We start from the raw sequence: 14,972 nt of genomic DNA on the forward strand, positions 1-14,972 counted from the left end.
TATATTTATCCCTGATTATAAAACTCACAGGATAAAATACGCCCACAAACAATTCATCAATGGATACCTGCCAAATATTAACTGACCACAGGAGAAATATGTAGAGAAAAATCTGACACGCTCCATTTACCAATTGAGTAAACTGCATACTTCAAAACTTCTCTAACCAAGATGATGCAATATAAGTCATTCAACATTAAGACAACACTTACCATTCAGTTAAGAGAAATTATTTATGCTTAATATACATATTAGTCTCTGTGAACTGAAATCATTTCTCATATACTGACATAAGTCATGGAGTAATGTCACTGAACGCTATAATTCAACCAGGAGGCAGTACTATTGAAATATTTATGCTTATGAATGGGCATTATGATATAATATTGTCACCTTCTTGAGATTCTGTGAAATAAGTTGTCTGTGACTCTTTGAATGCATTTAAAAAAGATTGGGGGCAAGTGAATGCAAACAAAGGCTAAAATAATCTCTAATCATGAATGTTAAAATATTCATAAGTCCCACACTCAAACTTTGTAAGAAAAACATTAGTGAGGACAAAATAAATACCCTACTTACTATCCCAAAATCATACAACTAGTAAGGGCTCTCATGCATATGCACTATATATAGTTCATCAATAGTTATGGACCACAAATTAGTCCCCTTTGTGTATCAATCAACCATTAGATACCCTTTCCATAACTAACATTCATTCATAAGTACACAATCATGCAGATAAAAAATATCCCCTTATGAGACACCACTTTAATTACAACTAAGATTATAAAATATGGCTATAATAATTTTATTAATGCCATAGATAATTAAAAGTACTAAATAGCAAAGGTAAAATGAATGAAACTAATATTCCATGGCACATAAAACATATAGGAGCATATTTTTAAAACTAAGTACATTTATTAGTCTGAAGACCTAGTTTAATGGAACTGTATGTACCTACTACCCACATACTTGACTTCAAATTAAGAAGTCTCTCTCTTGAGTCGCAGATAATTTTTGAAATTAATAGTTTTCCATATAATACAAACAGTACATACATTAATTGCTTAATCTCTTCCATAAGGTAATATCATATACTAAGAGATGCCAAGTCATACATTTAAGATATAGCAAAACAAGAATACATTTAAACAACCAGTGATTAGATGCAAGCTTATCACACATTGTGATAAACTTAAGATAGATGCATGGCATAATACTTAAAACTATTATTATGCATTCCAAAATGAAATGCAAATAGAAAGGCATAAAATTATACGTCATTATCACTAATGATACCCAAATGTTTCCAGGTCTGAATAGGTTAAAAAAGTTCAATAATTACCATTCTCCTCATCTGCTGGCTGGTAAAATGACAGTCCTAATGAAACCAGGGCAGCAATTTCAAGAATTATTAATGTAACATCCTGTAAAGCTTCCCAAACTAGTTGCAAAAATGTTTTTGGTGGCTTTGGTGGAATAATATTTGAACCAAATGTTTCTCTTCTATGTTCTATATCTACAGCATTCCCACTTAGTCCTGAAATGAACAGATATGTATTACATGCAGCTCTTAAAACCCATTTGTCATATTAAAAAGTATTTCAAATATCCGATTCTAAATCAAGAAAAGAATCTACAGGACTCTTAATTAAACTTTATTGACCTAAGAAAAATAATGCACTGCAAATATGGAAATGTTTAACTTAACAACTGAGATTGTCAGGGAAAAAGAATGGCAAACGATATTTTTACTGAAAATTTAAATGCTTTCATCGTCTTTATATCACTTAAGAGAACTAAAAAATGGAAAACCTAACAAACCTCTATATATATATGTAGTTTCACAGATACCATAACATAAAGACTTTTACAGATGAGGCAAAAACCTGATTTGGGGTTAAAAACCAATATTTGATACCTAGTTACTTGGAGCATCCAAAATTTTGCTTGCAATTTAGTAATCCCAAACCCCTCAATCCATTTTATGTTTAATCTCAAATATATCTTGATACGATGGATGTGAAAATAAAAATGTTTTATCACACCAACCTTCACTAGGTGATGTGTACAATTTTTTACAAATTTCTTGCACTCCTCCGTATTCGTCTGCTTTCGCGATCCCCTCCCTTCCCCTGTGTTCCATAAGGTCCCGTAACTGCTTGAGACTGATTCCATATTGCGCTGGTCTACCATCAATCGTCGCCATTGTTCCGGGTTAACCTGAAAGAAAAGAGTTATTAATTATAGACGAATAATTAAGAGAATCATAATTGCCGAAGAATTAAGCTTAAGCGGCGCCATTCTTTCAAGAAAAAAATCTTAAGGCTTTTCTATAACTAATTTTGTTAATAAAATCCTTTCCACTTATAAAATTGGCATTGCATACTTAGCATAAAATGAAAGGTTGACAAATGAACTGGAAAGCTGCTTTAACTGTAATTATTATTGAATATCAGCGCAGAGAATACAAGCGATTGTCACAAGTGTTCTCTCATTTAGTTTCATTTTTTCCTTTAGAGGTAGGTGACACCTTTCTATACCATGGAGATTAAAAGTAAAGCCCTGATGCAGTGGTTTCATAATAAAATAATTAATGGTAATCATAAGATGAACTATGAATGATTAAAACAGCAATTAAAAGGATTATAAATCAAGGGTGCATTGAATATGCACGCGGTAGTAAAAACAATAATAGTAATACCAATCATACCCAGTGTTAAATATTCCAATAAAAATTATGTCAGTTTTCTTGAAGAAGCTGATCAGCCTAATGATAATCTACCAAATTTTTCTTCACAATATATTCAACTAAAGTTCGGTTCTTTTACAATTAGAAAAAGGGATACTCTCAAAGCCCGAAGTCAACATGGGAGTTTCTTGAATTCGTATTTCTTAAATTCCATTTTTCCCTTGACCATCCCTGCAAAAATAAATGTACTGGTTGATTTAATACAACCGAGAAAACAATTAAGTTAGTTTTTAAAAACGGCTTCATGACAACTCTTCATCAATAGTTTGCGAGGACAATAACATATACACAAACAAAAGATCAATTTGGCTAAATCAGCAAGCTCGTTAGCAAACCGCGAGCTTCGGAGGGCATGGGAGACCTGTTGCTGTCAGCAGGATTCGAAGCACAAATAGATCACTGGTATATCCATTTTCCTACGCTGATGTTTTTGCTATAGGCGAACAGACGGCTGATGTCACACTGCTCTTTATTCACTGCCAAACTATACAGTACTAACTGTCAGGCACGGTCCTTGCCCACTCGAACGGGTGACCACTGACACTGAGGTACACTATCTCACAGGGCAACAAGGCCCCGAGTTTTATCGACTCAAAATGTTACGAATTAAGAGGTGACTTCTAATATCATTCCCTGCGCAATTCTGTATCAACAAACTCCATGCCATAACAATAAAATTATCCTAAAACCATTGATGTAATATATTAGGGGAAGGGAATTGAAAATTCAACTAAACTAATCGACCGCCTAATCGCCGTATAAAATTAAAAAAAAATACCCAATACATATTTGAGAAATATTTTGGGTGAGCAAATATACTAGCCATGGATAGAAAAAAATAACAGCAAAACAAGTAACAGCTTTAGGCTTTCACGTGTGCTTCACGGGAACTCAATACATGCATAACAAAATTTCTCACTATACGTAGGGCATTCGTTTACTATTTGATGAACACCCTTCTTCAATATGAAAGGAAGTATAAAAATTAAAAATGACCAATTTAGGGAGAAGGGAAATCGTAATTTTAGAACTTAAATGTTGACAAGTCTTAACCCGGTTCTGTTATTTATTTCTTTTAAAAAGGGCTACTAGACTTCCAAGTTCTTTTTAGTGCAGGTGAAGTAGAACAACCGACTGCTTCCTGATGAATAGGCGCGAGAGAAAACACGGGTAACAAACATCTGGAAAAAGTAAAAAATAAATACCTACACCACAAAATTTAAAGATAATAACACGAAGTTGCAGATGGTTAAGCACTAGATTGCGCGCTGATAAATTCAATTGTCATGTAAACCCGCGCACCTTCGGTTTAAAAACATTACTTCATTTGTCACGAACAGGGTTCACAGACCCCTTGCTCTGATGGAATGGAATAATACTATTAGAAGAATAACACTCTTTAGATACCAAAATGTCTCTCAATTTTCTAAACAGAACGTTCAAACTTAACGATTAATATATGCATATCGATGCAGTTATCGACAAATAATTACATACATACAGAATTTTTCTTATACTAAGTCTCATGAAAAGAGAAGATCAGTCATGAAAAATATGCGAATGCTACGGAGGGCGAAGACGTAAGCAAGGGGAATGTGTAAAAATTAGTGAAAGGGAGAAGGTTTCCTGAATTAACTTAAAATGAGGCTATTTGAATGCCTGACCTAACAGGGATAGACAGGGACAGAGTGACGAGGGATCGGAATATATACGTTTATGGGCAGATATCTCTACTAATCTAAACATTATGTCTAGAATGACTTACTACCTTGATCAAAAATTTCCCGGAATTTATTCAGAAAATTAAAAATACAAGTTTATTCATCTAAATCTATATTGTCCCCTTCAAAGTAATCCCCATCGACTGCAACACACTTATGCCAGTGCTTGATCCAATCCTCGAAACATTTTTTATATTCGGTTTTCGGTATGTCCATCAGTGCTTCCTGCGATGTTTCCATTACTTCCTCTCGGCTGCTAAAACGCGTTCCCCGTAATGGTTTTTTAACTCGATTGAACAGAAAGAAGTCACAGGGAGTCAAATCAGGTGAATTCGGTGGCTGTTGGATGGTATTTGTTGCATTTTTCGTCAAAAAATTACGAATAATGATAGCACTGTGCGACGGTGCGTTATCATGGTGCAAAATCCACGAGTTTTCTGCCCACATTTCTGGTCTCTTTCGGCGAATTGCTTCACGCAAACGTCTCATAACGCCCAAATAATACTCTTTGTTTACTGTCTGGCCTTCTGGCAAAAATTCATGATGCACTACACCGTTGTAATCCATGAAAACCGTCAGCATTGCCTTCTTTTTTGACTGAAAACGACGTGGTTTTTTTGGTCTCGGCTCATTTGGTGAACGCCATTCACTTGCCTGATGTCTGGATTGCGTGTCGTACTCATAAACCCACGTCTCGTCTCCAGTAATGATCCTTTTGATGAATGTGGGATCGGATTCAGCCTCGCAAATCATGTCTTTTGCGACGTCAACACGGTCTCTTTTTTGCATGAAATTGAGGTCTTTTGGCACCAACTTTGCTGCTACACGACGGAAACCCAAATCATTAACCACAATGTCTTGGGCGGATCCATAGGCAATGTTCAAGTCCTCCGCTATTTCTCTGATGGTTAATTTGCGGTTATTGACCAACATTTCTTTTACTTTATCAATTTTTTCACCGACTTTCGATGTCGATGGTCTGCCACTGCGTTCATCATCTTCGATTGACTCACGACCACTTCTGAACCGCTCGTGCCACTGGTAAACGACCGTTTTTTTTAGAGAATCGTCGCCGAAACACTTTTCCAACATTTCCAACGTCCGTGCGCCACTAAATCCGTTTTTTACGCAAAATTTAATACAAGTTCGTTGTTGCAAATTTAAATCCATTTCTGCAATTGTAAAAAATCGCCAACACACACAGAGATAGATGTACTCTTGGCTACGTAACTTTTGCAAATGTCAAGTTATGACACTAAGATTTAAAGGGAATATCAACAACAGATGTACCAATTTAACAAAAAAAAACAGAACTCAAATCGGAACGATGGGAGCGCCACACGGTGGTTATTCCGGGATCTTTTTGATCAAGGTAGTATTTTACTGTGAATGATAAACGGAATGTATGAAATCAAATGTTAGCATCCAAGAACAGAAAATCTTTAAATATTCAAATAAAACCTCGGGCAGTTACCAAACAGGTTGCAGTCGAACTAATCCCGATTCTGCCAAGAGAGGCCAATTCTTAGTTTCGCAGATAAACTTCATTAAAAAATTCCATCTAGATAAACGCATATAATAAAATAGTCTTTTGCTTCAGGAGAGTTCAACCCCCTCCCTAAGGAAAATTAATTATCTAAGCCCCTGACCCAAATGTAACTTGAAGACGGTGAGTTAATTTGCTGAATTATTAATGAGCAAAATAAACGGAACTCACGTGCCACGGATGAGTTTGCATGACGCAAAAACTCATAAATTGTTACTCAAGAAGGACAATAACAAATTCATATCTCAAGTGTACATATATTCCAACAAAAGGTTTATAAGAAATGGGTATTAACAGTCACATCGTCTGTCATCAGATGTGGTTTCAGTGCTGCAGCCAATTGGGAAATACGGATTAAATACTATCGTTAATTCTTGCAGGAAATAGTTTTGGCCAAGATTTCGGATATTGAAGCTATGTATCGCAGTGTTTAACGAGAGTAAATAGTCCTAAACGTACAACGCCGATACTCGAGGTGACATTAGACCACCCGCACTTAGAGCTACCAGAGGCTCGTTATCAAAGTTGCAAGTCGATTTAAAAGTGCTCTGAAAAGTCTGAAGTATTGAGCTTTAAAAATAGCATATTGCGTTACGCGTGCAAGTAATAAAATTTATTGCCATCAGCAGTCTCCGCACGAGCGAAGTATAAGACTCAAACTGACTTGTAGCTTTTGGAAAGGGGCTTCGGTCGGCTTGTTGGCCGGCAGCTTGGGGATGAAGTATGTTAATTTTAATTAACAGTTCATCATAAATACCCACAATGGTATGTTAAAATAATTCATAAGGTTTAATTCTGAAACAGAAAAGCCGTTTGGAAAATAGCGGCCAGCGATTAGACGCGAGAAAAAATATTTTTTCAAAGTTAGTCAACTTTTATTCGAAGATCATTTTCAGTTATTTTTTTCTTTATTAACTAACAAGTGGGATTTTGGTTTAAACGAATATTTCGGCAAGTTTTGCAATTCGTTACACTATCCTTGGTCATTAAACGTCTGAGAGACACGTTAATTGACAGAATCATTTCCTTTCACGAGGAAAAACAAATATAAACGTGTAAATAATTGTTTTATGCAAGTAGCTCATTCCATTTTTAAAAGGCTATTACAAATATTTCTCTCCATATCAGTCAATAACTGTGATAACGGCTCTCCGCTATTAACAGAGTTAGAACAATCACACAATGTGACGATATTTTTATCATTAAGTTCCAAATTATTTGAAATGCACGCAAATATATAGTAATTGAATCTATATTAGTAATTACCCGTAAACAGGATATATTTTTATACTACAATAAACAGCTGATGCAAATTTGCTCGATAAAATTACTGAGAGAATTCGCAAATATAATGTACCAACCTTGATATTCGTCACTTTGCTTAACTCAGAAAAAGATCATAATAAGATCATATACATGTATTCTCAAAGCTGGGTTAACTTTAAAAAATAATCCCATTACTGCTCCGGTTTTTGAAAAATAATCTTGTCTTAATTCAACACTGATATTTTTAATTCGTATCATTACATTGTACCGATGCTTTGATTTCGTGTTTTTAGAAGATAGCATGGAGAATTTATAGCACCGTAATTTAACTGTGTATGTCATGTATAAGCCATTTGCATATTTGAGGCTGAAAAGAGAAGTTCCTCGATATTTCGACTGCCAACACGACCTGACAGATGAAGACTTCCGACTTACCTCAGCGGGAGCTAAAAAAAATATTAAACTGACCCTTCTGTAGAAACTCAATCATCGAATCCATCTGGAAAATATCTTTGCTTTTACGAAACCTTTGAAAATTAACCATTTTTGGTACCATAAAGTACTACATCTAAGTTAATTGATTTCCGCGATTCAAAACAAACTATGCTTAACCGCAGGCAACGGAAGGCATGCAGAAACCGACGTCACGCGGCTGTTAATTCGATATGCATTGTTTATCTGAATTTATAAGAAGATTTTAAAGGTAAAAAAACAGGGCGTGATTTTGTTTTTTTATTTCGTCTGTGATTGTTTGGCATGACGGCATACAACCTCCTAAAGTGTCAGATAAAAGAACCGACTCCAATGCGCTCCTCTGACCGTCAGTATAGTACAGCTCCGCCTCTCAAATGAATATATTCTTTAGAAAATTGGCCTCTTGGTATGCAAGTAATTGAAATACTCCGATCATATTATTAGGGGGACTTAAAAGAATGGGGTATGAGATAGTGAGCAGGCATTAGACAGTAGAGTCTAACAAGGTTCAGGTGTCTTCCGAGGAAATCAACTTCAAATATTTATTTACACATGTCTGCGGCATGCTATCACTTAAGTACTAGCCTAAAAACATCATTACCTAAGTGACTCATATCTCGAATTCATTCTTGTGTAGTACTCTGTAGATATACGTGGGTAACAGAATACACTCCTACACTGGTAACAGAATATACTTCCTCTCACTCATATTGGAAAATTATTTTCCAATTAAGGATGACATCCGTTGAAATTTTACTTCAACATCAACTTCATATCCAGCTGCTTTCACTTGCTAGCAATAGGGTCCAAAGCAAATCAACGAAGACCACGAATTGGACTCGTTACCAAAGAAAATTTGGTAACGAGTCCAATTCCGGTTAAATGGATTTCTTCGTCGTCATTATTTTTTATAGCTATTTTATTTTACACTTTTATCAATTACTCTGGTTTGATGTAAAATAAATATAAGTGTAGCAATGCTATGGAATCATTTGATGATTAAAACCCGACTTTTATTACATATGGAAAATTTCCAACGAATGTTTGTTGCCTTCCATCGTAAATAGATGTATTCTAGAGCATTCGTCATTCCTCGATCATAAAATTTGAAAAGCAGCATTATCCCAGAGGGCAAGATTTTTCAGAATTCAATATTTGCGCGCGTGCCTTTAGGATGAGGCTTCTTGGTTAATTCTGACGATTCTCTCAAAAAAATAAAGATTTTTTCACGGCTACATAAAAACGCCTTACTGGTGGCAATATCTGGCATTTCCCTCTACTAAGTGAAAATCGGTTGCAATCTTTTAAAACGAAATCCGTGAGCAAGCAAGATATTTTTTGAAACTATCGCCCTTGTATATTAAAGCCATTCCAATGTACCGAGTCCACAAATTTTTAACTATCCAAAAAAAAAATGTGACTCAATTTACTCTAAATTTGATTATTTTAATATTGGACATTTATTAATGGAATAAAGTAATCCCATCTTATCGATTGATTCGAATAAACTCAAATGCGAAATATTAGGTTTTTTGAATGAATTTATAAAAAATGACTACTTGAGAAAGAATAATGTTGTTCAGCCATCAAATACCATTACGTAGGCTTGACAAGAGAGCTTTAATTAATTCTCCAGGGATCCGAAAAGTTTGAATCATACAAGATGAGATAAGTTTCCGCGACTCAACTTCCTCTTGCGTTCGTATGGATATATGACGTGAAGGAATTACCGGATTGAAAACTAAGAATATTCCAATTCGAAATATTTGATCTTATTTTAAGACAAATAGCCGAAGCCTATTAAAATGATGCATTCATACCGAGTAAGTTTAACCAAGTTTCTCAGAGGTCGGCGGGATCATCACTTCAACTTCACTGTGATGAATTTGCAAGCATTAACCTAAGCTAACATCAGTTGATGCAAACTGAAAAATATTCGGTCGAGTGTTTTTACGCTCTGAAATTGTTGCATTGAAATGCACATTAGCGGATGACTCCGTTAAAAGTTACTGTTTTGTCAAAGGGAAAACACCATAAGTGTTTAAAGTTGGCTTTAACCTCGTGGACAGTGGCGCCTCGCGCACGACTACGAATGCATGTGACATTGTATGTACGGTATTTCGTCATAACATCTAGTTCCTTTAAAAGCCCCAAAATTTCAGAGTGTAAGAGGACGCCTCGTTAGCTTAAGTGGCTAAAGCACTCGACCGGATATTGAGGGATCTGGGTTCGTGTCCCAGTCAAGGCGATTGATTTTTACGCTCTGAAATTGTTGCATTGAAATGCACATTAGCGGATGACTCCGTTAAAAGTTACTGTTGCGGCATCTCCCGCAGTTTCTTTGGAATTTGAAAAATATTCGTTGCGAAATAATTTTAATTGTGAGAAAACTTGCATCCCATACGAACACTGATATCAAAGTCGTCGTGCTGTAAAAGAGGGTTGTTGACAAAAGACCCACCACAAGATGCATGGTGCACTAAAACTCAAGGGAATGATTTGCGGACCGTATTTTCTTCGCATGCCATAGCTGAACGCTGGCGAAACGTTCAACAGCATCGCAATGTGTGCCAACTTGCGCCAACAATCTACAGTATCGCGCTAGAATTATTTTAAATTGTTCATTACAGCTTGAATGTTACAATTCATGTACGAAAAAAACAGGTTTGAATATTCGAGCGATGAACATGATTTTTGGCAAAATAAACTCAGTTGATAAAACTTTTCGTCCAGCGTATGAACATCAAAACTCATAAATGGTACAGCCTTGGAACGTGTGGTGCAAGCGCGCCACCTCGGCCGATTTCATAGGAAGGCCACTGAACTTACCTTACCATCTGTGGAGCTAAATTTTGGCCTTAAGTATCCGACACTAATTACTACAATATCTCTCTGTATCTTTACTTGTTCGATTTTTCCAGTCTGAGCAATTAAATTCTTTAATTTCAACAGTCAAGATTGGATAGGAGTGAAATTGTAGAAAGCTGCGCAGAAGTAAATTGAGGAAACATAAAATCGTTAAGAAAATGGGATATCTTCACTCGTCCGCCAACGAGAGAGGAAATTAAGCTAATGGGGTGGATTGTTATGGTTGAGTATGGGAGAAGCTGAAGGCGTATTTGCACATTCCTCCGTTGCTCGTACACACATGCACGCTGCCCACCCGCTAAACACGCGACCTGTGGGGATAGCTCCACCAGACAGAGTGGAATTTTAAATAAAATCTTAAAGCCATAAGTTTGGATTTCCACTAACATCCTCGACTTTGAGTGAATCCTTGCGCTGGCCCGACAATTTTTGAATGCAACCAAGTACACTTTTACCAAAAAAGCATACGTTTCTTCCTCTGAGAAAAATCTCATTTTTTTCACGTGAGCTAACTATCTTTGGAGAAAAGTGGTCTAACAGTCATAACCGTTGCACTGCGAGCAGGATGTAATCAGATTATTCACTCAGCGGAGCTTCTAAAAGAGTCGGATGATAAGATGAATGTGAGCACTGCAATTGGAGAGAATTGGATGTTTTTATCATGATAAACGTAATAGTCTATCTGGATTAAGAGAGGAACAAGGTTGGGTATCACTCGCAAAACGAAAGTTGACATACAGAAGAAACCCTTTGCATTAATTAGAAACATATCGCTCTAGCAATGACGTTGAAAATGTATTAATAGCACCATAGAAGACTTCATGAAAATTAGATCAGAGAGATCTAAAGTTGAATCAACAGATTTAACGTGTCATTTTTCCCACGAATGATAAGGGTTCACATTAGCCACAAGCAACTGTACTGGAGGGGATGTAATTTTTGAAAATTCTAATTTACCTAGATCATTGTCGTTTTTCCCTAAATCTTATTTCATTGCTCTTGTTGTTATTATCAGGTCGTTTCGCACGTATAGATAATGATTTAGTTCTTCAATATTACATCACATGTTTTTAACATTATCTCCATTGCTTCAAATGTTTTTCATTTTAATTGGTAACTAATATTGAAGGCAAAACTTAATATTGATATTTCTCCCGGGTGTGGAATCATCCCCTGCCACACACTTGAGTGGTGGCAAGGATTGCAAAATGTAGATGCATATATCATCTTAATGATACCTGTACATGGGGGAGTGGAGATTCATTTCCCATTTGCGGATATCGTCTTCACGATGATTGTAAAAAAATAATATTATCTCTGCCATTTATTTCCACGGAACCGGATATTCAAAATGTCAAAGTGCGGCAGCATGAAGTATATATACTTTCAATCATTAGAAATTCCGCTCGTGCACGAGCGCACTAATTAAAGAAAACTGGTCTAGGTTTGGTGTAAAGGGGGGACGTAGAATAACCTAGTTATTTTACCACTCCGGTCTTCTATTGTTTAACATTATAGAGTTTGTAAAAGTTCTTCCTAATTAACCATGGAAAACTTTTAAAAGTGCACTTTTCGCTGGGGACCTGGAAAATATCCATAACGATCACTGTGTGTGTGTGTATATATATATATATACACAGTAACACATAATATAGAAACACAAAAAAAGAGAACACTCACACGTATTTTCTTGATATTTCGACGGAAACAATCCGTCTTCCTCTGAAGATGTAGAAGTAATGGCATGCATTACTTCTACATCTTCAGAGGAAGACGGATTGTTTCCGTCGAAATATCAAGAAAATACGTGTGAGTGTTCTCTTTTTTTGTGTTTCTATATTATGTGTTACTGTGTATTGTACTATTCGGCACTTCCGTGTTACGTCTATGAAAGCATATATATATATATATATATATATATATATATATATATATATATATATATATATATATATATATATATATATATATATGTATATATATATATATATATATGTATATATATATTTATATATATATATATAGTTATGCATATATACATATATGTAGACACACACGAGGTCTGTTAAAAAAATATCGCAACTTTTGTGTTTTTTCAAAAATTATTTATTTATATAGAAGCACGGTGGCTGCAGCATCATTAATGTATTGTTTTTGGCCAAAACTTCGCGCACAAGTAACGATGTGTGAGCAGGAGCGTTGGCATAGTGCAAAAGCCAATTTTTGTTATTTCACAAATCCGGGCGTTTGTGGCGGATTGCTTCCCGCTAATTACGCATAACTTGCAGGTGATATTCCTTATTTACCGTTCCACCCTATGGTAAGAGCTCATGATGCACCACGCCCCTGCAATTGAAGAAAACTGTGAGAAAAACTTTCACATTCGACCGAACTTGGCACGCTTTTTTCGGTCTTGACTCGTGCTGCAGCTTCCATTGGGATGATTGAGCTTTAGTTTCCACGTCATAACCATAACCCCATTATTCATCACCAATTATGAGCCTCTGGAGAAAATTTAGGTCGTCGCGGGCAGAGTCCAACACCTCCTTAGCAATGTTAATGCGTTGCTGTGCTTGGTCTAAATTGAGCAATTTTGGTACGAATTTCGCGGCGACCCGTGTCATGCCCAAATCATTGGTAAAAATCGAATGGTACGAGCCAATCGATATGTTTAGGTCCTCAGCAACTTCTCTAACGGTGATTCGAAGATTGGCCAATACAATTTTCTTCCATTCATCAATGTTTTCGTCTGATGTTGACGTGCTGGGGCGTCCGGCACCCTCTTCGTCGTTCACATCTTCTCGGCCCTCTGAGAATATTTTGTGCCACCGATAAACATTGCTTCGGTCCTAGGTAGCTTTTCCATATGCCACAGTCAACATTCGGAAGTCGTCCGCGCACTTAATTTCATTTTTCACGCAAAATTTGATACAGATTCTTTGATCCATTTTTTGGAACAGGCAAAAATCGAAGACAAGCCCTATACATCCAAGCAAAACAGCTGTCAACAATGGACTTCACATTCAAAATGGCCGAAGGTTTTTGGATAAGTGAGAGACATAAGTACCAGCATAACACCGCAAAAAACTCGAAAATCAAATATACGTAATCCGCGGAAATTCAAAATTCGCGATACTTTTGTAACAGACCTCGTTCATGTATAAATACGAATATACATGGCATATGGGTCTAATCCCTGACAAGGAAGTCAAGTATAAGTGAATGTCTGTTCTTTAAATAAACATTCCAACATTCCTTAATTTCTTATTAATTTCCTACTTAATCCGAAAATGCCTAACAAAAAGAAAGTTGTTTCGCAACCTTATCGTTTGGTATCATTGGTCCCAAGGAAACTCGAAATTAATACCCTTTTCTATAAATTAGTAGACACCAATCTAGACCAGTTCTGCAATTGCGAATGCTGGGAGTAAAATTAGTTTTCATGGGATAGTCTTCATTAAATCCGTCCCCTCTGCTTCATTCCAGCACCCTTTTAATAGTTGAAAAATAAACATTTCTATTAAAGTCTACAGCGCTTTCGTTGCGCATCTGGGAAGCAATTGGGCGAAATAGATAATCGAGGTCGGATAAATAGAAAAATGCCTATCAGGTGTAACGTAGATGATAAAAGAAAAATTGAGTTTCTTTAGCAGAAAGTGGAAAAATATTTCGGAAGTTTGAAAAACGCCGAAAGCCTCGTCTTCATCGTCGCCATCGTTTTATTTGGAACAGTAGCCATGATTTGGCTCGAGATCAGTGGAAGGTCAAAAACGAGAAAGCAATTTACGGGCCTGGAGCCTGTAGACTAAAATACATAAGCGAGAACCAGTGAAAGAAAGCAAACATTCATCCCATTATTCTGCAAGGGATAGCAGAACTTCACTTGGCTTTCTCCCAACAATTCAATCAAAGATTTATCACAAACTTCGTCTTCATAATTTTTTCATGTGAATAGCTAAACCGCATAGGTATTTATTTGCGAAACGAAGGTGGGTAATAACCGAGACCAATGCCATCAAATCTTTAATTACACTTCAAATTACATCTAATCTTAACTACTATTTGCACGCGTAAAATTTTAAAGCCCAAATCAACGTGTTTTATGCTGGGGATTGGTCAAAGTTAAAGTTATCGAATTAACTGCAAAATATTACCAAAATATTTCATAGGCATAGCCTGGAGTAACTCAGTATTAAACGCTATGGTAAAATTCGAATACGAACGGGCTCAGGTTAGACAGCAAAGTAGTCCATTTGCGGATGTAAAAAAGGGATAATTAGCACCATGTGGTATGTTTTCTACGGTAATACCTGCCAGCATTCATGATTGGTGTTTTCGATTG

At 36.2% G+C, this 14,972-nt stretch overlaps 1 protein-coding gene across 9 annotated transcripts in view; it reads right to left on the bottom strand.

Annotated features, from left to right (window-relative positions):
- PMCA (plasma membrane calcium-transporting ATPase 3) overlaps positions 1 to 14,972 on the bottom strand; it is a 514,945-nt gene that overhangs the window by 88,491 nt on the left and 411,482 nt on the right. For all 9 annotated transcript variants that reach the window (XM_071582852.1, XM_071582851.1, XM_071582849.1 and 6 more), the window contains 2 exons: positions 2,056 to 2,226; positions 1,349 to 1,543 (listed from right to left, as the gene is read on the bottom strand). In XM_071582852.1, coding sequence (XP_071438953.1) covers positions 1,349 to 1,543; positions 2,056 to 2,212 — 352 coding nt within the window. In that variant the 5' untranslated portion in view covers positions 2,213 to 2,226. The remainder of the gene's footprint in view (positions 1 to 1,348; positions 1,544 to 2,055; positions 2,227 to 14,972) is intronic.

The sequence above is a fragment of the Hetaerina americana genome, unplaced genomic scaffold (genome assembly GCF_022747635.1).
Source record: "Hetaerina americana unplaced genomic scaffold, ioHetAmer1.1.p SCAF_12, whole genome shotgun sequence".
NCBI lineage: Eukaryota > Metazoa > Arthropoda > Insecta > Odonata > Calopterygidae > Hetaerina > Hetaerina americana.